The following is a 25,680-nucleotide window of genomic DNA, read 5'->3' on the forward strand; positions in this document are numbered from 1 at the left end:
CATACAGTATGTGACACAGATAAAGGACATCACGATCTACCTCTATCCCTACCAAAGAATGACATCAACATATGATTCTGTGACACAGGGAAATGACATATACCATTACATCACAATGTATACATGCAATACAAAGATGACTTCACTATGCGTCTCTGTGACACAGATGAGACAGAAAAAGATATCACCATCAACAAACCCTCCAGTTTGATAATCAAACATTTATTTCAATATTTAGACATAGTCAACTCCATAGAATGGTGAAATACAGAGTGTATTTAGAATGTGAAATACAGAGTATGTCTGGTGGTATCATTATACACAATGATTGRAATTCACCCTCTAAATAGGAGCGACTTCTGACTGAGACTTCTGTTTCGTTAGCCACAAAGCTATCCACCAATCACCACATCTGTTCTGAATGTGCACAGGCCAACGTTACAAATGTATAATAAAGCCAACTGACAGTTCGACCATAGAAATAGAATGACTAGATTATATTTCTATACATTTAATTTCTATGCTCTCAACTCTATACAAATACATCCTCAGTCTATTAAACATCAAACATCTTCTTCTGCCAAACATGATTTATTTCTGTAGATATGCTTTCCAAACAACATTTCCTAACAACTGCATGGCAAARTTACAAATATTGTATTTACAGTGATAGAAATAATTACGAGTTAATCAATTGGTTGATTGATTGAGTAGGTATAAATCAAGGTACCAGCCAAAACTTTCAAAAGGTGTCATATACAAAAAATAAGCCTTTCGATACAGTACATATCAAAATGACCATGCAGATATGACCACAGTTTAAAGCCATCATGGAAGTATACAGGCAAATATAAAACGTTTTCCCCTTAAGCTGTCACCTCCAATATACCCTTCGAGACATAAAAAATATGTATAATATTTATATAATATCARTTCAGTTTCAATGAAAAGAAAAACACACAAAAAAACGTGATTATTGATGGAAATTTTTAACAATATCTTAATTTAATACATCCAGTCTTACGTTCATATTATTGTGTAGAGACACAAACAAACTGAATACATTCCTTATCTTGGCAATCCAAATGCAACTGACATATCATGACCACTGTAAAAAGTAGATATCTCTAGTCTCACRTTACTTCATGAGTAGATAGTGTTCTATGAACATAACACTCATGTCAGGGGTCTCAAACTGGCGGCCCACGGGCCACAAACATATTTAATGTGGTCTAACCTTGATTTAACCTGATTGAAGACAAGAGAMGAGAACGTGGTCCCCGGCGAAATGGCTTTGAGACCCCTGCTGTATATGTACAGTAAGCTCTTGGCACAGTTTTGTAAAGGTATCAGCGTACTATAATATAAGTACTATACACGCCCTACTTACATTTATAGATTGTTGAATGGTTCTACCTTTGTACACAACAAACTGGATATATCTTGTTCAGTGGCAGCATATCACACACATATGGATCACATGTGATAGTTACAGTGCCACTAGCTAGTGGTAGTGAAAGTAATGTTATTTTTTCACTTACGTACTTTAGATCAAGGTTGTAATAGTGTTGTTTCTTCATTTTGATTTCTATTGGTTTTGACACTTTTATTTGAAATTCAGTTGAGTTTCAGTTTGTTTTCAGACCTGATTTGTTAGTTTTGATTTTGTATAAAAATATTTATATTTTGTTTTGATATTATTTAGTGCTGGATTCAATCCGTATCGCCAGAGTATCGCCGAAGATCCGCATTAAAATGTAAAGGTCATTTCCGATTGAGCAGACATATACAACGTTTACAGTGAACGCAGTCGCCGCGCCCGCGGGAACGTTGCCTTGAATTGTCAATCACGCTATATAGCGGATCTTCAGCGCTATGGATTTAATAGAGCCCTTAGTTTCAGTTTTAGTGTTAGGGACAGACAGCATGCATGGGAGGATAGGAGCCATTTGTGTTGCATAGTTTTTTGGGGGGGGTGTTTTTTGGGATGTCGTCCTCTTGCAACTGGGAGGCAGTTATACATAAGGTGACTTTTAAGGTCATAGGTTAGTTTTAAATGATTAAATAAAAATATTAGAAATTATTAAATCAATCTCAATTTTAAAAAAGAAATAGCGAAAGATATGGAATAGCAAAACATTCGGTGTTAGGAAACTTTCTCTAGAGTATGTTTACACCYGTGCTTTTTACATTTAGTAGTACTGTACATGTAAGAAGAATCAAATTATCTACCTAGACTATTTTTCCCCGTTAGCGAGTGATAGCTAGTGTTGGTGATCGAAGATTATCTACAGTGTCTGTATTGCGAGGATAACGACACTGAGCCTTTTTCTAAAATATTTTATGAGTTGGAGAACAGATCGGGAGGGACCTCAGACCATTCCTCCATACAGAATCTTTCCAGATCCTTGATATTTTCATCTGTGCTTATGGACTGCTTCTTTGTGGATTTTGATGTGTGCTTGGGGTAATTGTCTTGCTGGAAGATCCACTTGTGGCCAAGTTTCAGCATCCTGGCAGAGACAACCAGGTTTTTGGCTAAAATATCCTGGTACTGGGTAAAGTTCATGATGCCGTTAACCTTAACAAGGGCCCCAGGACCAGTGGAAGGAAAATAGCCCCATAACATCAAAGATCCACCACCATATTTTACAGTAGGTATGGGGTTATTTTCTGCTCATGCATTCTCATTTCGACGCCAAACCCACCACTTGTGTGCATGGCCAAAGATATCTATTTTCATGTCATCTGACCAAAGCATCGATTCCAATCCAAGTGCCAATGCCATTTAGCAAAATGTAGGCATTTAGATTTGTTGGATGACATGAAAATAGAGGCACAAATACAGTGGTGTAAAGTACTTAAGTAAAAAATACTTTAAAGTACTACGTAATTCTTTTTTGGGGGTATCTGTACTTTACTTGCACTATTTATATATATTTTTTTACTTCACTACATTCCTAAAATGATGTACTTTTTACTCCACACATTTTCCCTGACACCCAAAAGTACTCGTTACATTTTGAATGCTTAGCAGTACAGGAAATGTGCCTGGTCATTCTCACGGTCTCTGATCTGGCGGACTCACTAAACACAAATGCTTAGTTTGTAAATTATGTCTGAGTGTTGGAGTGCGCCCCTGGCTATCCATAAATTTAAAAAAAATAAAAAATGGTGCCGTCTGGTTAGCTTAATATAAGGAATTTGAAATTATTTAGACTTTTACTTTTGATACTTAAGTATATTTAAAGCCAAACACTTTCAGACTTCTACTCAAGTTGTATTTTACTGGGTGACTTTCACTTTTACATKAGTCATTTTCTATTAAGTTATCTTTACYTTTACTCAAGTATGACTACAGGGTACTTTTTCCACAACACCAAAATWGTTTTTTTCAAAGTTGCCGGAATTCCACGTGAGTCCACTTACAGTAGTACATTTGTAACAACATAAATATTACAGCTATTCGATCAAATAAGCCTCACACAGCAAATTAGCAATTCAAATGTATTTTGRCCAAATTTGACAGCTACATACAAAAAAATCACCACTTCCTCTGCTTCTGGCTGTATTTTCACATGGACAGATTTTGGGGTAGATTCAAGCCTCTCGCTTCGCCTCTTCCTCTCTGTAGCGATTCACAAGCTAGGCCTATTTGAAACGTCGCCATCTCTTGGACGCATTTACCCACCAGATTCAAACGCTTGAAAATCGCATTGAACACCCAATTTGCTTATAAAAATMTAAAAAAATATAAAACTGGACATAATTCATGATGGTTTATTTTAGTTAGTTTTGGAGTCAAAGATAATAGTTTCAGTATAGTTTTAGTTTTTCAAACAGGTTTGTTAATTATTTKATTTTACTAAATAGTTTTTTCATGATTAGTTTTAGTTTCAGTTTTAGTTTACTATAATAAACTTGCTTTTGATACCGATTATGACTCACTTGTTTACTATTCCTCTTGTGGGAGGGAGAGGGATGGTATTGGCATTATACAACCTCTTCTCTCAAGCCTTGTTTATACCTGGCGCTAACATGCGTTCTTTGTACTGATCTTGCCCACACTCTGATTGTGCCCACATTTTCAGAAATGCGTCTAATGTGGTATTACAATGTCTCGAAGGCTGCATTTACACAGGTAGCCCAATTCTGTTCTTTGTTTCACAAATTGGTCTTTTGACAAATCAGATCAGCTCTGAAAAATATCTGATGTGAAAAGCCTAATCCGTCCACTGTGTCTGCATTGGTACCATATTTCCTGGTTCCACCCTGTATGTAAATGATTTGACTGCTATTCTTTCAAAATAATATTTATTTATTTTAAGACACCTATTGATGAGGTAAGTCAATGGTGCCATCTGTCAATGATTTTAAAGGGCGAGATAACGATGATTTAGATGGTTGCACTGTCCACATCTGTCTACACTTGTGTGCCTGACTACCTCTGTGTACCTGACTACCTCTGTGTACCTGACTACCTCTGTGTACCTGACTACCTCTGTGTGGCCTGACTACCTCTGTGTGCCTGACTACCTCTGTGTTACCTGACTACCTCTGTGTACCTGACTACCTCTGTGTACCTGACTACTCTGTGTACCTGACTTTACCTCTGTGTACCTGACTACCTCTGTGTACCTGACTACCTCTGTGTGCCTGACTACCTCTGTGTACCTGACTACCTCTGTGTACCTGACTACCTCCGGACGTGGGCTGAAAGATCTGATCACAATCCAATCACAATGCACAGTCAGAATGTGAACAAGATCAAGAAAGGACGCATGTTAGAACCAGGTATAAACAGGGCTTCAGTCGTGACTCGTACATGGTACATTATAGCCCAAGGGAGACTAATGTATGATTTAATTGAATCTAACAGTACAACCAAAGTCCACAGCACAGGCTTGGCTGTCACATTGTCCAATCTGGAAAATCAACCGGATAATTAGACCCATTAGTGTGCGCATAGCAATGGTTGGGAAGAGAAGCCTCTCCTGAGAGTGGTTTCCATTTTATGGCACTCATCAATAGATACATTACTTGAAAATGAGTTGAGTGCAAAGTAAGTAGCATTCACAACATGTACAGCAGTTATAGATTTTAGTTGAAAAGAAAATGAACATTTTAGTGGACTTCACCATTCAGGTGGCTATATGAGCTGATAGGAAAAAGGTTACTTTATCAAAATGTGAATAACAGCGAATACTTAATAGTACACTTYTTTTAAAGGCAACAAAGGACACAAAGACTCAAAGTCCTTCTTGAATTTCCCATCTTTAAGAAATGTTTTTTTATTAAGGCTCCTAGTAAGCAATTATCTTACATAGTTAACCCACTGCCCCTACTAATCAATTATCTTACATACTGTATCCACTGCCCTTGGTTGTCTATTAATATACAGTATTTGCAGCTGTATACCCCTGTGAGCTAAAAAAAAAAGCACGACATACTGTTTTTCAGAAATCCCAGTTGTAAGAATCCCAGCGTCTGGAGGAAATCCACTCACGACCTTCTGAAAAACCTGGGAATTTTGGGAGAGTTACTGGAATATCGCAACCCCAGTGATAATATTTGGTGATTTCTCAAAACATTGCTCTTTTATAAATCACCTGCCAAATCAATGCATCCCCTTGTAAAGTTCCAAAAACAACAACTTTGAATAAACACATCTCTGGTAAAAATAGACTATCAATAATTAGCAAAAAGCAAATGAGGACATGTGGATATTGTTGGCAGCACAATCAGAGTACTATAAATATGTACAGTACATAGCAAAAAATAGAAACATTTATTTTCACAATTGTCAGGGTACTATATGTATGAAAGTTGTATTATGAAAAGCACCTCTAGAGTTGCTATGCATTTACTATGCAGTTGCTATGCAGTGCAACACACTATGACAATCACATTACACAGGGATATTTATATGCTGAGAAAGAGAACAGATCGTCAATGGAAAAAGCCTACAAAACATAATGTCTATCAACTTTGGGCGCGTTCGTAAATTCACTCTGACTATCTACTCCGATTTCAGAGCACTCTCGTCTGAGTGTGCCAGATCGCAGAATAACTGATGAATTTACGAACGCTCAACACCTGTTGAATACGGCCAGTATCAGTAAACATAGGCAAAAAAGCGCAATTAAATTGTTGCCAGCAGCACAGTTACAGTCACCAACGCTCTGGATAACATAAAAACAGTCTAACCAGCTCCGCTAGTGTGAGTAAAATGGTCAGAGTGAGCTGTTCTCTCATTTATGTCTGGAAGTAGCTAGCAAGCTAGCTAACTTTAGTCAGTTAGCTTGGGTGATTGACTGCCGTTGTGAGGGCAGAACGCTCAGATCAACCCTACTCCTCGGCCAGTGTCCAGTGTGCGCTCTGAACGCTCCGAGAGCGAAACGCTCTAAATTTACAAACGGACAATCTGACAACGCTCTGAATTTACGAACGCACTCAGAGCACTCTCTGGCACTCCAGAGAGAATTTACGAAAGCATCTTTAATAAACAACTTGCACGGTTTATTGCCATCAAAGGCTCTTGCAGGGTGATAACAAATAGTATCAAATTCTAAGTTCAAACCACTATAGCCACTATATAAAAAGAGTTAGAAGTTGTGCTTCTCAAATGGATCAAAGTTAATGTAATGAAATGAGGGTTGAAAAGTGTGCGCAAAATGACCTTGTAGCGATTATCCAGCATCTCCTGCATTCTTAAAGGATTATTGTGTGTGCTATAGTTTCATTTTCTCAAAGAACACACACCAGTAAAGGTAGTCCAGTCCTATCAAACCAGGTCTAACARTAAAACAACTGTGAAAAATGAAGAATTATCATATTATTGAGTAATGGAAAAAACCCTATGTACAGTGGCCTTCCTGGACCAGAAACCCTAAGCTAGCTCTAATGAACTATGACCTTATACAGCCGTTTATGAGCTGAATGTTCTCATTGGTCTTATTGTGGGGTCCAGACTAGATCCAGTGTAGAAGGCCACTCATGGGGGACACAGATAGGACCACCACATGGGCAGTAAGGGGGAATGGTAAGAATAAGTGCTGACTGTGCAGCTGTTCACTCCCTATACGCCAGACCCAGGGTGGGGGGCGGTGTGGGGGAGGTTCCTTTGAAATAGTTCCTGGAGTTGTCCGGACTTGGACCTCTATCCGGGAGCAGGATGATTTTGCCCTTCCTCCGCAGGGTGGACTCCCGACTGGAGGCGATGGAAAGGGTCTCGGAGGCGGCCTCGCTGCCCCCTCCACCTAGTCCCTCCACAGGGGTCACACGGATGGTGGTGATGCYCTGGTGGGGGTGGTGGTGGTGGTGGTGGTAGTGTGGGTGGTGCACGTGGGGGTGACCCCCACCGCCACGCTCGCTGCCAGTGTCCGTGCCCGTCTGACTCATCCTCCCGTCGATGGAGCCGTAGCCGTCCTTGAGCGAGTCGCAGCTCTCCGAGTCGCGGTTGAGGTCGTTGAGCTCAAAGGACTGGCGGATGCTGCCCCGTTGCTCCTGCGGCTTCCACCTCCAGGAGCCACTGCCGTCCGGAGGCTTGATCACAGGCTTGTTTTCCGGGTGGGCCTCCACCCTCACGATGCCCTGGCCGGGCTCCTGGTCTGTCAGGGCCTTGTAATGGATGGAGCCTGTGCAGCTGACCACGCTACCGTCCTCAGAGCTCTTGGGGCTGCCGTGTTGGAGCAGACCCTGCTGCTTGGACATGGTGATGACCTGCATGATGCGTGGCTGGTTAGTTAGACTGTTAGTCCTGCAGGGGGCGCCGTCCTTCAGCCACTTGGAGCGAACCGAGCCTCCCCCACAAGGAATCCCACCGCCGCCATAGTTATCCTCCCTGTCGTCATCATCCTCGTCCTCCCTACTGGAGGTGCCGCTGTTGACGTGCTCCTGCGTCTCCTCTGGGATGTGGACGAGCTGGGAGGAGCCTGGCCGGGACTGGATGGASACGCGGGCCCCCSCWGCCAGGCCRCTGCTGCCCCCRTTGTGRGGGAGGTGGTTGGACAGYGGCACGRTGCTRGCTGCCAGCTTCATGTACTGGGCGGGGATGTGTCCCTGAGCACGGAGCTCCGCCTCCAGGCCCATGGCGGATGGCTCAGAGCTGCACCTCAGCTCCATGGTCCTCTGAGGCGAGGAGGAGGAGGACGTTGAATGGTGGCGTCCCACCACCACCCCACTGTCCATCACCTGAAGAGAGAGCTTGCGGTTCTCGTTCTTGCTCTTCCACTGAGACAGCAGCTGCTTGGAGCGCGTGGAGTCCATGGAGGCGTGGATGCTGGCGTGGCGGCGCGGGACACGGTGCTCCTCGGGGAGCGAGCCGCCGTGCGACCTGGGTAACGTGCTACTGTTAAAGGTCACCAGGCTGTCCTGTTTACACAGGGTGCTTGACGAGGTGATGCACTCCACGTCAGCACTGGCCCTCTTCAGGTTGTTCAGGGAGCTGGACTCGCGGCAGGAGGGGACCCGGGTCAGGAGGGTCGCGGGACGGGCGGCGGTGAGGCTGTCGGTGGTGCTGGCGCTGTTCAGGCTGTTCATGCTGTTGAGGCTGTTGGGCTGCAGGTGGCGCCCTGCGCTCTGGCTGACGTTGGGCACGGTGATGCTCCTGGGGGGCTCGCGGAGCGGGGGAGGCTGGGGCTGCTGTCTGGACGTGTCCCGAGTAGGCTGGAAGTTACCCACTGCATACAGACCCTGAAGGGAGGACAGACCATGACAGCATTCTTTTTAGGTTGAACTACCATCCTGAACTACCTCTACCTACCTATCTATACCTAATATATCTGTATCTACCTATAACTGTCAAAAATTGTCTTTGGCGTCTCTAGACAGACATTAGTACACAATCAAGCATCATTCAGTGAACATATCTAAGACAAAATTTAAAATTTAAAAGCCCAAGCAAGAGCAAAGAGCCATTCGTTCAACATGAGGTCTGCACGATTGTGTCAGTGGATTTGGTATGCCACTGGTCATGTGACATGTCTTAGTCACTGAGTCAGARATAATGCAGCAGCAAACTGTGTTACTGTCGTGGTAAATTGTCAGTGGCACGATCATAGCCACAAGCACTTCTGATTTAATATTCCTCAATGTGAGGATATTGTGTGGGTGGGGTGTAGGTGGTGTGACATGAATGTTTGTGGGATGTGCATGTCTGTTATTTATACCTGTCCATGATCCAGTACCATGAAAATTCAATATTTTACCGCATATTGCTGAAAAGGATTTGAGCAAATGCACAGTACTGTACAGTATCTTTACCAATCGTAATCATGTTATGTATTTCTGATGCTGCACATTAAGCTAATTCAATGCACATTTAATTTTGGTGACATATCCATTGCCATATAGCCTAATTATAGCCAACAGTATTTAAATAATGTTGAAACATTGACACCCGCATACAATAGAATGAATCATGTTTCTCCAAACTAGTGCATCCTGCTCTGTTCAGCATGCCGGTAATTGGATTTCTGTAACCCCTTTTACAAAAGCACCACAGACTCAACAAACAAGCTAGCAAAACATGCCACTATTCATTACATCCATCAATATACAGACAGACAGTTGCACCTTTTCTTAGAGGCTCCACTCTTAGACAAAACGGTTCCAAAAGGGTTCTTTGGCTGTCCCCGTTCCAGTTAGAACTCTTTTGGGTTACATGTAGAACCCTCGGTGGAAAGAGCTCAACATGGAAACAAAAGGGTTCTACCTGGAACCTAAAAGAGTTCTTCAAAGGTTTCTCCTATGGGAACAGTCGAAGAACTGTTTTAAGTTCTAGATAGCACCTTATTTTTCTAAAAGGCTAGAAGGAGATGAGAGGCTATATCACCTATATCAGAGGTTTGCTCTAGTATTAGAAGGAATGGCTTCAATGAGCTTAATCTTCAGATCAGTGTTCTTCAATCCTGGTCCAGGTGACCCACCGGGTATGCAGGCTTTTGTTCCATCATGATACTAACACACCTAATTCAACTAAATCAATTTGGCCTGTTCTTTCATTTACAAGGTGAATCAGGTGTGTTTACAACATGGACTGGAACAAAAACCTGCACCTCTTGTCGGTATCCAAGACCAGGACTAAAGAGCCTGGTGTGTYCGAAATGGCACATTATTCCCTATATAGTGCACTTCTTTTGATCAGAAAAAGTAGTGCACTTTATTTCATACGCAGCCCAGATCTACAGTCGTCGAGTGTCACCAGTTAGTGTCCCCGGACCAAGACCTAGAAGATCAGTGATCAACTAGAGATCTACTAGAGCATCTCACCAGGTAGACGGCGATCCCTCCTCCGATGAGGAAGCCACAGTAGACGTCGATGGCGTGGTTCTTGAACTGGATGATGCGGGTCAGGCCACAGATGATGCCACCCATGATGAAGGTGAAGACCAGCAGGGGCTTCAGCAGCTTGGAGGAGTCCGTCAACGTAGCGTTGAAGTACATCTGGAGGAGAGAGGAGACTCAGTGTGCCATTACTCAGGCATCCATATTAGGAAGTCGCCARCTGACAACTGTGGAAGTTTTGTCGGACAACTCACCATACTTACATTCTAAATAGTAGGCATTTTGKGTATGCGAAAAGAGAAACTTTTAAAGTATATGCATTCTTTAAATGCCAGGATGTCATACTCATTTCGGTTAATTATCTAGTAGCATTTTCTGCACACTATAGAGGAAGAKGATCGTCTTTTCAGATCCACGTRCGTTTRACAMCAGCTGATAATCAGAATATGGGACTCGCTCTACAAAAATGAACGAATGGCCGGTAACAAGCGCGATTGCACATTAGATGATGCCTTCACAGTATAGATGTTTTATGTAGTATGCTGTTATTCGTTGCATACTCCATTCAGTTTTAYCAAACAGTATKTTCTAAATAGTATGTAGTATGATTACWACACAGTATGCCGTTTTAGTAAGTAGTAGGCAAGACAGATTTCGGACACAGCCAGGGAGTTTTGTCTGACAACTGACGAGTTCCTACTATGGATGCCGTACAGATAAAATTCAGCTATCGTCTATACAGTTATCTATTTACCATATATCCAGTTGCATTAGGGATTCGACAAATTGTTCTTGTTTGTAGAGAGGCCTGGAATCAATACACTATAAAGTAGCTTTTAACTGTAAACAGAGGTAGCCCCTTGATTTGCATTACGACTGCGTTCCAATTCAACCATTCCAAGGAAAATTTATGTTTTTGTGGACATTAACAGAGACCGTTCAAACCGAAAAACAGTAATATGGAAAACATTTGTAGAGTAAGAACCATGGTCATCATCCAGTGGATGAGGACCAGTTAGACTAGACTGCTGTGTGGCAGTAGGCTGAGGAGAAGGATGTGTATGTGTGTACGTCTATGTGTGTGTGTGTGTGTGTGTGTGTGTGTGTGTGTGTGTGTGTGTGTGTGTGTGTGTGTGTGTATGTGTGCTTGTAGCTGGATTACTTACAGAGACGTAGACAGCAGCGAAGGCGGCCAGAGTGGCATGCTGCGAGGGAAAGGACTTCCTAGAACGACAGGAGAGGGAGACAGTCATTTTTTATCTTCCGCTTGAGAGACGGTGATACAGACTAAAGGGAAATCCACCGTGAAGGGCACAACCCGTGATTGATTTGCCATAGCAATGAGTTGGTTATATTTGCCCCACAAATCACTGACCATATTTTGAGCAGTTTGAGCATAAGCACTGCGAGTTATCGTCACATCCCTAGCCTGAGCTAGCTTGCCACCGAGGAATAAAGTCAACAAACAGCTGTTMATTTACTTTATTAAAAATGACGGCCAATCAGACTTCAGGAGTAGCACATACCTACTGTGCTGTAGCCGTCATTCATCTATGGTCCTCCTCCAGACCCACTTGCCTATTAAAGTATTCCATAGCCTACATCATTTATACAAAACAAAAGCAGCACCCTTAAAGGACTTAAAACATATGCTAATCMTAAGAAAATCAACAATGTTTAATCTGGCAACTGAGGGACCTTCTAACATGGATTACAAAGGGGCCTATCTCCTTGCAGATGTGCACAGGCCTACTTCCCTTCCTGAGAGGCTGGACAGAAACGAAGACACACAGTACAGATTCCGCATATTGAGTAAACAGAAACGGACAGCCTTGGTAAGAGCTGAAAATGATAGCTGTGAAACGCTCAGTTGCCTGGTCTGTGTGTGGGTTCAGGCAGATCTGCCACACATTSCCTGTTTCGTAAGTGCACCGGGATGAACTGAGTGGGCTGTAGGAACAGCATCTCCGGTTCTCCTTGCTCTCTTCTTATTTCTGTACCGGCAGACCGTAGCTAGGACAGCTACATTGTACAGTGAGTCAGACACAGTATTTATTAAGTTAACCCAGCAACTTGGTGGAGAATGGAGACATTAAAATAAAGAAGATTCACCCATTTCTTTATGTTATATTGTATTTGTGCTTCTCTGAGCGATTCCCAGGGTCATTTCATGTTTTCTTGTGTATCTGAGCTACATGTATTGCCGTTCAAGCAGGCCGATATAGCATTTCAAATGGGTGATTATTTCCTTTAAGTGCCTTTAACAAACTAATGTCTCTGAGACTGGTGGTGAGTCACTCCTGAGGTAGAGGCTAGTGTGGGTGTTGTTTAGCAAGCTAGCGCTATTCTTAACATTGCAAATTAGCATTTCGTAACATAGCTTTCCAATGTACAGTATATGAACAACCGATAGATGTACAGTAGGCATGTTGTTGGTTTACTGGCGGGAAAAGGTGTTCGCTGTAATAATGTGTGAAACTTCTGTATATACTACATTGGAGAGATATGCTAATGACCATCTGTGGCAGCCCACTATAGATGACGTTGCGTGCCACTTGCAGAGCACAATTTCAGTGCCTGTGTTTACAAACTCTAGGGTGAAGTTTCTCCTACGTTTCCCCTTCAAATCTAGGATAATGTTCCCCTCYGCCAGTCCTAATCTTTAATTATGATCTAAATGGCAAACATGATCCTAGATCAGCACTCTGACCTGCCAGCGTTGATGATGGCTGGGTCTGCTCCTCCAGAACAGAAGTCCTCTGTGATGAAGGAGCTGTCATCACAGGTCAAGTTGAGCGTGGTGTAATTGGGTTTACACACTGTCAGGAAGTATGGGGCGTGGTAGCCCGTCGACAGCTGGATGATATCAGTGATGAGAGCCGTGAGGCACAGTCCAAATACGTGGACCCCTGGTAGAGTGATGAGGGGGGGGGGGCAGAAAGTGGGAGAACAAGGGAGATATTACTCAGCTAATCACCAAAAGACAAGACAAAACACTATGCAGAAAATGTGGGTGTTCACTACACAGCTGTGTTACACAACAGTGTTGTGTGTGTTGTGAAGTTCGATACGCCATTATGTTTTCAAGACGTCACGATTGAGAAAATACCAAAACTTACCAACAAACCGAACAGCACGCCGTATATACGAGTTGAAATTGCAGCCAGCTGCATTGATATTGGCCTCTGTTTTGACCCCAGTCTTTCTCCTAGACAGACAGCAATACAGGATACCTTCTCCTATCATTATCTAAGAAGAGATTCGACAGAAAGGACAGACAGAGGGCGGGTTTAATTAACATAGACCAGGGTTGGGGTCCATCCTAGTTCAGTTTCTGGAAGTTGAATACTTGGACCAAATAATTTATTCATAGGATTGCTCCTGAATTGACTAGAATTTATTAGGTAATGACGCCAACACTGACAGATAATGTATTCATAATCTCAGTTATGAGTTTCCTGTGGATAGCAGCATCTGTTAGTGAAGGAGAGATGGCTAAAGTGAATGCAGGGCTGCTCCACCACCTGAGGCAGCTAAAATAACTACATGCCTGTGAGGCAGCTAAAATAATTACCTGCCTCTGAGGCAGCTACACTAACTGGCTGCCTGAGAGGCAGCTACTACAGTCTGACACCTCCCACAGCTCCCAGTGCCATGCTAAGGTAGAGATTGGTTACTACACAGGACCACAGCTGGGACAAACCACAGGACCAGCGTGGGAAACTCCCCACGACAGCTGGCACGTACTATCTCACCTGCGGGGTGAGAAACAAATTATCCTGTTGGGAAACACTGAACATCTGGGTTGAACCATCTAAGCAGCGGGGGGAAATATATCTACTCCATGAGAACAGGTGGGAAACACCATACAATGACAGACTATGAGAAAGAGGAAAACATCRACATGGAGAAAACTCCAGGGGATAACTTCAATTATGTATGAACACATACAGAATGTGAGATGCTCAGAGAKGCTTGGGAAAATGGTCACAATGGGGGACYAGCGTGTGTTTCAGGGGAAAGGGGTGTGTCAGCTCCTTCAGCTAGGACTTGAAATSTCCCCATTCTTGCTCCATGTTRCATGCCTTCTCAAACAGCTATAACTGCATATTAATTCACACGTCAAGTCTTCTCTTGAGTTGGGCTCGGGGATGGAACAACTGTTAAACATCTGAGCTTGTGGTTGTTTGTGGGGGAAGGGTAGGGAGAGTGTGTGTATGTGTCCCACATCTGTTGCTAAGAGGTAAGGATGTTAGGAACAGTATAGGATGAATCACAACAATTGTTTCCCAAAAATTAAATGTTGAAAAAAGTGTAGAGATCTGAATGCTTTCTGAATGCACTGTACATATTTAAAAGAATATTTATAATTGTAAAAAAATATATATATGGGGGATTGGAAAGAATGCAGACAATTACTGTACAATGATTGAAGCCACAATCTATTTGCAATACTAAAGCCCCTACAAAAATTATTCAAAACAAATAATAATAATAAAGAACACATACACACAACACATTTGTGAATGTGTATGTCTGAAATAATGGAAAAGTGTGTTCAATCTCCAAATCGTAAAAGTAGTAGTAGAAAACAGAATCCTAAAGGGGTGACATTTGTTTTGGCAGAAGAATCACCCATAAAAATGGAATTTTAACAAAGAAGACATTGGACAAAATACACATTTCAAACATAACCAATAAATGATGACACTTGAACCCCTAAAAGCCCAAGGGCAGAACACTTCTAGAACAGTGAGATACATTCATGCTACACAGGCATGCCCTTTGAATAAATGAATATCCGTTGTCAAATTGCTTAAACGTTCTATAACGGTTTACAATTGTCCATTCTAGGAGCAATTACTACAGTATAGCCTATACTGCATAATATAAAAGTGTGCGTTCGGCACAGTAGGAGGAACATGACATTAAATACATAATTGCCTGCATTTACTTTAATGATGAGAGGATCAGCGACTGGGAACAAATTAAATAGGCAGGATTTATAGTCCATCGATAATCTCCTGCTACAGAATATTGATGTTATAGAATCTATATATATGATATATCTCAAACAAGGGGGATAATATGACGCTAATGACTAAAGGAGGGAGATTAGCCATCATAGCGCAAGTTGCTAGAGGTGGACTCATACGCCATTACACTGAAAAGATCTTTGTATGCTTTTGTATTATATGGCCGTCTTGTAGTTTTTGTGTACAATACTGTATAGTGACCTATTTCTTAAAGAGAATAACAGTACAAGTCACAGCTTAGTGTCTGAACCATATTCCTTTGGACTGCAAAGCCAGTAACATAGTCCAATAAATGTAGTCATATAGCTAAAGTAGAAGAAAGCTAAATAGACAAACTAAGTGTAGATTCCTCTGTGTGTTTCCACCTCGAGACCAACTCATGCAAGCATTAAAAAACACAAGAAAACCCTTCAGTGGAAAGCTGTTTTATAAAAACCATAAATGGTTTTAGCAGGTGAATTTCAGCTATAACAATATTTGGCCTTATCGTGGCTATGCTTTATCATAACCAACTGTCATTCTAAGCACCCTAAGGGACACCTGTTAAATAGAACATGCAGTAGGCTACTAAAGGGCTTCTACAAAAAAAAATCAACACACGACCCGAGAGATTTCTGTCTCAGGTCTGTCTGTTTGTCTGTCTGKCTGTGTTGATGTTCAGTCAGTGGCCCTATGTGGGTAACAGTCCAATAGAAGCTGACAGCGCCAGCCAAACTGTATGGGTCTGAGAGACAAAGCATGACACTGCAAGAAGCACAACCCCGCAGGTTGCCTAGGTGATAACAGCCGAAAGAGAGAAAGAGAATGTGTCGCCGAGCGAGACGCTCTCAGAGGAATTTTTGCTGAGGAGCATAGAGAGAGCAGCAGCAGAGTGATGCTGAAAATAACGCGCCAAATGAATGTCGAATTATGACAATTATTAACCAGAAAAATCTGAAGATGTTTTGGAACGTGTAGGCCAACACTTTCCATAAAAGGTCCATGGGAAACTGTACGCAGACACCTTCAGGCCTGTTGTTTTCTCACATTAGCAGTATCTAATATAGAGAAGAGACGATAGATAGAACACCATAGATGTTACCTTTATGGAAGAGACTATTACAAAACCAAGACCTTTAGCAAAATGATGGCACTTGAACCCCTACAAGCCCAAAGCCAGAACACCTTTGGAAGAGTTAGATATTACATATTAAAACAATGAAAACCTGTTCTTTACTAGACCCTAAAGGTAAATCCACTGTAAAGGGGAAAAAAAACCTAGGGAGTGTACACTTCTGGGTGAGTGAACCCTTAGAAGTGATCCTACAGCCCAGGAGTGAATTCATCTGCATGAGTAAACACATTGTGACATACCATTGGGAGAAAACCCTTCTGATATAATATATCTAGGTAAATGAGCATGCTAAGATATGAAAAGGCAAACCTTTTTGAAGTGAACCCCAGACAGKGTGAGTAAGCCCTTTGGATTCTCCCTGAACTCTCATTCAGCATGAATAAACCATATGTGACTACTGAAATGTGGATGAACCCTTAGGAGGGAACACACTGAGATTAAGGGMATGCTGGCCGTGAGTAAGCCCTTAGAAATGAAACATGAAGAGTGAATTTAGCTGACAATCTGAATATGGAACCCTTAGAGGGGGACTAAGCACACACACAGTGAGTAAATCAGGACGGAGTGAGTTTTCCAGCACAGGCCCTAAACCCTAAGAAGTTATCCCCTAAGAATACATTTGGTAGAACACTGACTGTGAGTTCAGCTAACACCGGAGTGAAAGTAAACTGAAGAGCACACTGATGCTAATAGCTTGGTCCCAGATCTGATAGTACTGTCTTTCCAACTCCTATGGTCATTGTTTGGCGTGACTAGSAGTAGGTAAGACACCAAAAACATATCTGGAACCAGGCTATGATGCTACATCCTTCAGGCAACCAATAGGGAGCTAGGGAATGAGGTTTGTGGTTATACTGACCGTAGCTGTAGGTCCAGCGAAGGCCAGGCTGAAGAGCATGAGGAAAGGGATGACTTCCTCAGCGGGCTTGATGTAGGGCATGCTCAGACTGCGGTCATTGCAGCTGTATCCCAACCGCACCGGTTTGAACACGTCGGTCAGCTCCAGGAAATACAGGCTGACCACAGAGGAGGCCATGATCGGGAGCTGGAGGGAGAGAGTGTGGGGAGGGAGGGAGAGAGGGGGAATGGTAGGGAAGACAGAGAGAGAGAGATGAGGTTGAGAGGAGGATAGAGGAAGACAGAAAGAGAAAGAGGGAGATAAAGCAGAGGAGGGCGATAGACAGATGTTTGAGAAAGAAAGGAGAGAGAGAAATGAGAGACAGAGAGGGGGAAAAGGTTAGAAGCTGTCATGATAACATATGGCAAGCAGCAGACAGAAAGCAAACTACTATAAGAGCCCTGTCGGACAAGCCATCCAAAATACAACCCACTATTCTTCAAAATGACATCCTTCCTGAGCACTGAGATTTTAGCCTTTTAAACAGCAATGCTCTTCCAGACAGGSCCACAAAGGAGCCACTGTTTCCGTTTAACGACTTAATTTAGCAAACTAAGAAACATAGAGAATACAATGATAACTGGTTTGATATTAAACACTATTGTGCTAAGAGTGATTGGATCCCAACAGAATTCCACAGTCTTAAGAGCTTTACCGCCTAGCACTTGTTGATAACCATCTGTTACCCAAGCACAACAACACTGTGGGCCACACCGCATAGTGCACACAGAACCAAAACAACAACATGAACTGAACACGGAGAACACAAAACGAGTGGTTGATGAAAGCACAGTGATTACATAGGGTAGATTTCCCATTACTTCTCCCTTTATAGTTCACTCCACTTCAGAAAAACCCAAGTGCTCTGTGAGAACTTGGTTTCCACAGAAATCACACAGGCAGTTTCCATATACCTCTTGCAATGGGGACGACACATTACTACAACAGCAACAGAATGGCATAGCACGCAGTCTGCTGAAGATGCGTAAGGACTATTGATGAGAAAAATATGGAAGCGTAACATTTCAAGGGAAAATACATTTGAAGGGAAATGTTTCTCTTTTTGCAGCTGACCAAAGGCATCTTCAGGAGCTGTGATGGCATTTACAGATCTAACACCAGTGAGAGCAACCATTCTCTGTTGGTGGGGTTGGACGTATTACTGTAGTAGGAGGGACTCTTATTAATACACGTACGGTGTCCCCCCCGCGGGGCGGTTGAGCTAATGTAGGCTAATGTGATTAGCATGAGGTTGTAAGTAACAAGAAATGGACACAGAGCTATGAGGTTGGGGTTTTCTTGACCAACTAGAAGATTGTGCCCTAGTTACAGTCTAAGATATCACCAGGGCCCAGATTTAAGGTCACATAGTCATGCAAAGGTTACATAGTAAGGAAAAACTCCACTCCCCTATCGCTCATGTGAGTTTCTCCAGCTTCAAGCATTGAATGAGCTCTAATTCAAGTAATTTACACTTCTTCAAAAATGAAGGATTCTAGCTTTTATATCTCAAATATTTTTTATTGCGCTCCTACATTTCTTTGCATGCCCCTACATTTTTCAACTTAGGCGCACTCATGCTCCTTGTAAAAACGTTCACCGTAGAGCCCTGGCTACTATTACTAATCCAACCAAAACCACAATTTCTACCTTCGATTTATGCTCATTAATAATAACCGGACATGACAATGACGTCAAAATYATCCGATACTCATCGACAGTGGATTTAGAAAGCAAAGTACCTGTTCCAGATGACGTGGTCCTGTGAAAAAGTTAAGTTAGGAGTCAGCTGTTTTATTTACTGCAAGATTATAGTGGTAGGCAGTCAACTTGATATTTCACAAAGCGGATGCTAGAAAATAAGAAAAGCCAGAATAACTGTCTAGTAAACACTTCACAGTGCCCTACAGCTGCTTTACCTTAAAGCTGCACACATAACTAGCATTATTACTATCGCAGACAGACACGCAGATACATTTCTAGCAGTCTACCCTTTTCCTCCAGCCCTTGAAGGTCTGAAACGAACTGTCAAAAAATGTATCCTAGTTGGTAACTCTCCTACCTGGAACGGGTCATACCAACTCACTTCTACAGAGGTGACATTATCTTTCTGAAATACATCACAGTATTTACACTCCTAATAATAGAATAGAACCATACGTCCATACAATCCCTAAGCCCGAAACAATACAGAGGCCGAACATTTACATACTCAACAGAGAGAAACTAAACCCCTGCTCCAAAATGTGGCACCACCACACTAGGCAATGTGAATGGTCACCCAATGTGGCACGTTGCCTCCCCCTAGCACCGGAAGCACATGTCGGACATGGGGGAAACAACGTCACAATTACCGTCTCTAAAGGGTTGCTGCAAGCTCACGTTTCGAGTTTCAATTGATAATTCCATTGGTAAACAGGCCATGATGATTGAAAGGGGTCTAAGTCCCCAAATCCCACTTGATGTCTGAGGATGAGTTGAGGTGACTGGGAATGCAGCAGTCTCTTGGATGGGTTCACAATGTGATTCATGATACCCAGCCTCCCACTCTCCTGTTCAGACAACCACTACCTAAGTGATCTACAATAGGGATCATTCCTTAGAACATTTCTTCCTGTCAACATTCTAATGTGGTATTCAGTGAATACTTGCTTTAGCTCCTGTTATTTTTCTATCACTCTAGTATACAGTAATTGTTGTATGATTTCACAAAATTGCTGCATGTAAAAAAATAAATATATATATGTGGCCTCCTGAGTGGCGCAGCGATTTAAGGCACTGAATTTCAGTCCTAGAGGGGTCTCCGGGTTCGATCCCAGGCTGTGTTGCGACCGGGAGACCCATGAGGCGGTGCACAATTGGCCCAGCGTCATCCGGGTTAGGGGGGGTTTGGCCGGCCCGGGATGTTCTTGTCCCATTGCGCTCTAGCGACTCCTTGTGGCKGGCCGGGCGCATGCACGCTGACTTCGGTCACCAGTTGTACGGTGTTTCCTCCGACACATTGGTGCAGCTGGGTTCCGGGTTAAGCGAGCAGTGTGTCAGTGTGGCTTGGCAGGGTTGTGTTTCGGAGGACGCATGGATCTCGACCTTTGTCTCTCCCGAGTCCGTTCGGGAGTTGCAGCGATGGGACAAAATTGTAACTACAAACTGGGGAGAAAAAGGGGTAAAAAAAAATACAATAAAAAATGTATATATATCTAAAGTGAGTAATTTATAACTTTTAATGATAGCTAAATGCGGACCATGTAAACTAAGAACTGTGAAACGTTTCTTAAACCATCTGCTTGTGTGTGAGACGTTATTGACATGACAGTATAACCAAACAAACACAGAAGCAAGGTGAATGAAGCTGCACATTACTTCAAACACAACAATGGCGACTTATATTAGTTCAATTACTTTGCAATGTACTAAATATTGGGGAAACGCTGCAGCATAATACGTAGCTTAACGTTAGTAATAAATAGGTAGAGTAGATGGACGCAAGGCAAGCTGCGTCGTCACAGGACCATTAAAGCAACCGAGCCTCTTCCATAACATGAATGATGACGAAGGAGAGATATAGAGTAGACCTATAAGCCACAGTGCCACAATTTCTACCGTATTGTTCATCACAATCCAATCCAACCACATGCATTAATTTCCAAAGCATCTTACATTTGCCTAAAAACTATGGGTAAAAAGCTAATCGCAAACAAACACCTTAGGAGCTGTGCTGCCTGGTTGYCCACCATACTGATAGCACTTTGCAACCTCATGCTAGTCTAATAAGAGCTTACCATGCAAGTCTGTTCCTGCATCTGTTCGATTACTGGAATCCAGGATCTGTGTAGGCTCTCTGCTCGTTTTGATGCCACCAGTTAATTGACTAATTGAGCTCCATAAAGAACTTAACTAAATGATGATCTGCACGATTATCTTGCCTGTCCTTAAGCTATCGTAAAGGAACATTAATGTAAATCGGCTGAAGGAGGGGCAGTGGGTTGTTCCCCACCCAAGGGCAAATTTAAAAAATGCAGTGTCACATTGAATATTTATGTTAGAATAATACAGTTTCCCCGGTTGAGCGACCAATGGTTAATCAGCCACATTTTTCTTTCCTTACAGTAGCTCTGAATAAATAGTCACCATACCTTTTACCAACATATTATACATCAATTGAGTTTGTGGATTCCACTTTTCATGTTTCCACTTTTCATAATGATTTTGTTGTTGTTGTTGTTGTTGTTGTGGTAGAGATATAACTTTTTGTTTTTCATTGGATATTCCCTTCCATTCAATCCCATGGTAGAGCAGGCTGGGCCACCGGGGCAGTGATTTAAGTCCCATGGTGTGACACTTTTGTATTACAATGATCACTCATACTCTCTCTCTCTCTTACCCAGGGAAATCCTTCTTGTTGATGTCACACATAGACAAGAGTTAGCCTTTCTTCATATCCTGTTGAGGTTTTTTATGCTTACTCAAGCATAGTAAACAGTCGACATCAGCTAAAGAGGAATGAACAGAGGAAGAAATAGAGGCTGGAGCAGAGAACTCTCCATGGCGCTAAAATGAGATACTGTGTACCACCGTGTGGTTCTCCATTTTCATTACTCTTATCTTATTTTCTCCTCACCTTTCCATGGACTTTTTACTGATATCAGACATGTTGGGCATTTATAGGGATGGAGAAGGCACCCAAATTTGGCCAAAACTAGCATTGCCATCCACACCAGTCACTGCTTCCAAGAATGGTATGGAATGGTACAGAATGGAATGAACTATTGAACTAACCTAACGTAGCAGGCAGAAAAGACACGCACGAAACTAGATCCCCTACATCCCTCAAACTCAACTCTGGACCTCGAAGCCAGTTCCACTACTTGTATTCTTTCTTCCCCTCCAATCAGGGACCGACGTAGACCTGGGACACCAGGCGGGTGCAATAAATGATCAGGAAGAACAGAAAACCAGCAGGCTCTGGACCTCAAAGGGTAAGATTTTAACACCCCTGCCCTAAATACTGGTCTTGACCAGAAGAAGAAATAACTGTTGGGGGAGGTTCTCTTGTGCACTGTTCAATGAATCCAGGAAATGTGGAGGAGGAGTTAAGATGGAGTGTCGCTTTGTTAACGTCCAAAAGCGGAAGTCCACAGGCTCCCTTTCCATTTCCCCTGAAAACCGGACCATCCAGTTGTTGGGGACTCGGCAGAAGCTASTATTGTACTAAAGCCAGCTCTGTTATGAGTTGGACCGTTACCCTTTTCCGGGTAACAATTCAGTACCTTACTGTGATTGCTTTTAATCATAATGGTCAATAAGAAACAAAAATAGCTTCTTGGTAAAGAGCAATTTCTCAATCAAAAATGTTGCTAGGACTGTCTGGGAGTGGTCTGAGTGGGGAGGGAAAAACTGAAAACGAGCTGTKATTGGCAGAGAGGTTTGGAACGTTCTTATAGGTCTATTAACATAATGTAAATATTATTTACCATCAGGTGATGTCACCAGACAGGCCAAAACTCCACCCAACCAAAACAGGCTGACATTTCATTATTTATTTTTTTATTTTATTTTTTTAAATGTTTTTAACCCCTTTTCTCCCCAATTTTCGTGGTATCCAATCGCTAGTAATTACTATCTTGTCTCATCGCTACAACTCMCGTACGGGCTCGGGAGAGACGAAGGTCGAAAGCCATGCGTCCTCCGAAGCACAACCCAACCAAGCCGCACTGCTTCTTAACACAGCGCGCCTCCAACCCGGAAGCCAGCCGCACCAATGTGTCGGAGGAAACACTGTGCACCCGCCCCCCTCGGTTAGCGCGCACTGCGCCCGGCCCGCCACAGGAGTCGCTGGAGCGCGATGAGACAAGGATATCCCTGCCGACCAAACCCTCCCTAACCCGGACGACGCTAGGCCAATTGTGCGTCGCCCCACGGACCTCCCGGTCGCGGCCGGCTGCGACAGAGCCTGGGCGCGAACCCAGAGAACAGGCTGACATTTCAGGCGTCTTTTTAAACAGCTCCAATTCCAACATCAGTGCTTAAAGGCGCTGGGCCTTTCAGCCTGCACGGGCCACATATTCTCCAATCCAGACATACACTGAGTAGACCAAACATTACGAAGACCTTCTTAATATGGAGTTGTGGCCAGTTAAACAGTCAGAGCCACATCCAACTCACAAGTTAGCAGGACATTTATGTTGTTCATCCTCAACTCATATCTGTAGGGCTTATTTTTCCAATAGTGACTAAAACCAAAGAAGTCAGTGTTGACTTCCATCTTCTTGACGGGCAAAGTGAAGAGCACCTCTGCATCTCAAAGACATGTTTGCATTTAGAAGCCCCATGAGAAAGCTTGTTCAACTTAATATGGGGATCTAGCCCTCTCCAATGTGTACATCCAAGAACCAGGCCATATAGCCTACTATTGGGGGAAAACGTGACCAAAGGAGTCTATCCTCACCTCTTCTATCACCGTCTGGTTTGGGTCTGTGTCTACCTGCTGCAAGGGAAAACTGCAGTGCATCGTCTGGTCTGTGGAGGTCACCGGTTGTCACCTGCCTTCCATCAAGGACCTGCTCGCCTCCAGGACAAGTAAGCGTGCAGATAAGGTCATCGCCGACACTGCCCACCCCGGACACCCCATCTCTCAAAGACTCATGAGCAAAACCGCCCGCCACCTGAACAGTTTCTTCCATGCTGTGGCCCTCATCAACCGACCATCAGGGTCATAGGGATTAAGTGACTTTGCATTGGGCCGATTACTGCACCTTGTCATCAATGACCTCGAATACCAATCTGCACTCTATTGCAATGGCCCAACACTGTATACTGTATTCGCCACGGCAACATCCATCCCTCTGCTAATATAGATAAGATATATAGATCTGTAAATTGTATATTCCCCCTGTAATCAGCCTATAATACACTCTAGAGTTKTATGTTTTATGGTTAGTGTTCCGATATTGTATATTCTGTATGATGTCTATGCGGATTCTGATTCTGAAATCCATTATTTCAAAGACCAACCTGATGWTCTTTTCAGGTAACCATCTATAGTTAATCGTCAATCGATCTATAATGAATGGAAAACATGGCCTACATATTTGGTGGAGCGTCATTAAACCCACTGTAATGCTTTGTAACTACATAGCAGTCTTCAGCGTCATGGAGAACTCCCAGATTCAGCACAKGCCATTACTACCGTTCTATCGATTAGGCCTCTAATTACACAAAATGCAAATTAATGAATCAATCCTTGGCTACATGAATATTTGACATAGGTGTAACAGGCTGTTTAAAACAGTAGGCCTGCATAAACTAGCATGGCATATTAATATTCATGATTTCCAGTTTCATCATTCATCATTCATGATCCCTGCGTGGGAGAAAACAAACAAGGCTAAACATGTTTAATTCTTTGAGTCATTTTTGCATAGTCCAACTCGTTTTTATGAACATTCTCTAAATGATGTGGGTGTTGAGTTATATGAGCAATGAAACAGATATGAAACAAGAGTGATGTGACTATTCAGATGAGAGTGAAATGATTTATTATTTATCATGTTCAACACTTCAGTTGATTGGCTACTGTATGAATCTGTTATATGACACATGACAGAAAGACATGAAGATAGCCCCTACCGCGAGCTCGTTAACCTTGAATAAGTAGTTTTAGGGCAGCCTCATCATTCATCCTAGCCTTCAACGTGACTGCCATACCAATACACAGTGCCGTGACTGCCACACATTCTGCGCGGCTACCTGTAGGCAATGTGGTGTTGTGCATAAAATATGATACAGCTGTATTTCGTTACATTTCCGCGGTCAGTCACCGCATATTCATTCAAAACACATTGTTTCTCTCGGCTACTCCAGCGCCAGCGGTTCAATGCGCATTGGAGCTCTCGCGGAATGGTAAAACTCACCTACCTCAACGAAATAGAAACAAGGCAGCAAGGTAACGCTGTCTTTGGTCACCTTCCCTTTTAATCTCTCTTTGGCAGACATGATGAACCTCCTGTCTCTCCTTTGAGAGGCCGGAGACAGAGAGTTGTATTTAATTCCGCCCGTAATTTTGGCAATGTAAGAGATTACGCTTCTGTAGCTGGTGGTTTCAGCTTCATCGCCAAGTGTCGCGCTTGTGTTGAATGAACGGCTCCAATGCAGCCAGTCACTCGCGCACCAAATCACTATCGAAGCAAACCGCAAAACCGAATGGTAAAATAAAAATGGTGTGCGTATTTAGATATCTAGTGKGAAAACCATGATCCAAATATTGCATTGTATTCCTTGAGAGTATTGTGCAGGTGACAACAACGACRTGCAACGAGAAGGAAAATGCAAAAAGATCGATGCAAGTG

The 25,680-nt window shown here is 42.9% G+C and overlaps 1 protein-coding gene across 1 annotated transcript; it reads right to left on the bottom strand.

Moving 5' to 3' along the window:
- Positions 1-201: 201 nt before the first annotated feature.
- LOC111956375 (phospholipid phosphatase-related protein type 4-like) lies at positions 202-25,425 on the bottom strand. The gene is made up of 7 exons (XM_023976833.2): positions 25,250-25,425; positions 17,297-17,482; positions 13,407-13,536; positions 12,998-13,196; positions 11,454-11,511; positions 10,273-10,446; positions 202-8,694 (listed from the first exon to the last, which is right to left on the bottom strand). Exons 1-7 carry the CDS (start codon positions 25,325-25,327, stop codon positions 7,072-7,074), a joined length of 2,448 nt encoding a protein of 815 aa, XP_023832601.1. The 5' UTR covers positions 25,328-25,425; the 3' UTR covers positions 202-7,071.
- Between the last annotated feature and the right edge of the window lie 255 nt (positions 25,426-25,680).

The sequence above is a fragment of the Salvelinus sp. IW2-2015 genome, linkage group LG32 (assembly GCF_002910315.2).
Source record: "Salvelinus sp. IW2-2015 linkage group LG32, ASM291031v2, whole genome shotgun sequence".
NCBI classification, from domain to species: domain Eukaryota; kingdom Metazoa; phylum Chordata; class Actinopteri; order Salmoniformes; family Salmonidae; genus Salvelinus; species Salvelinus sp. IW2-2015.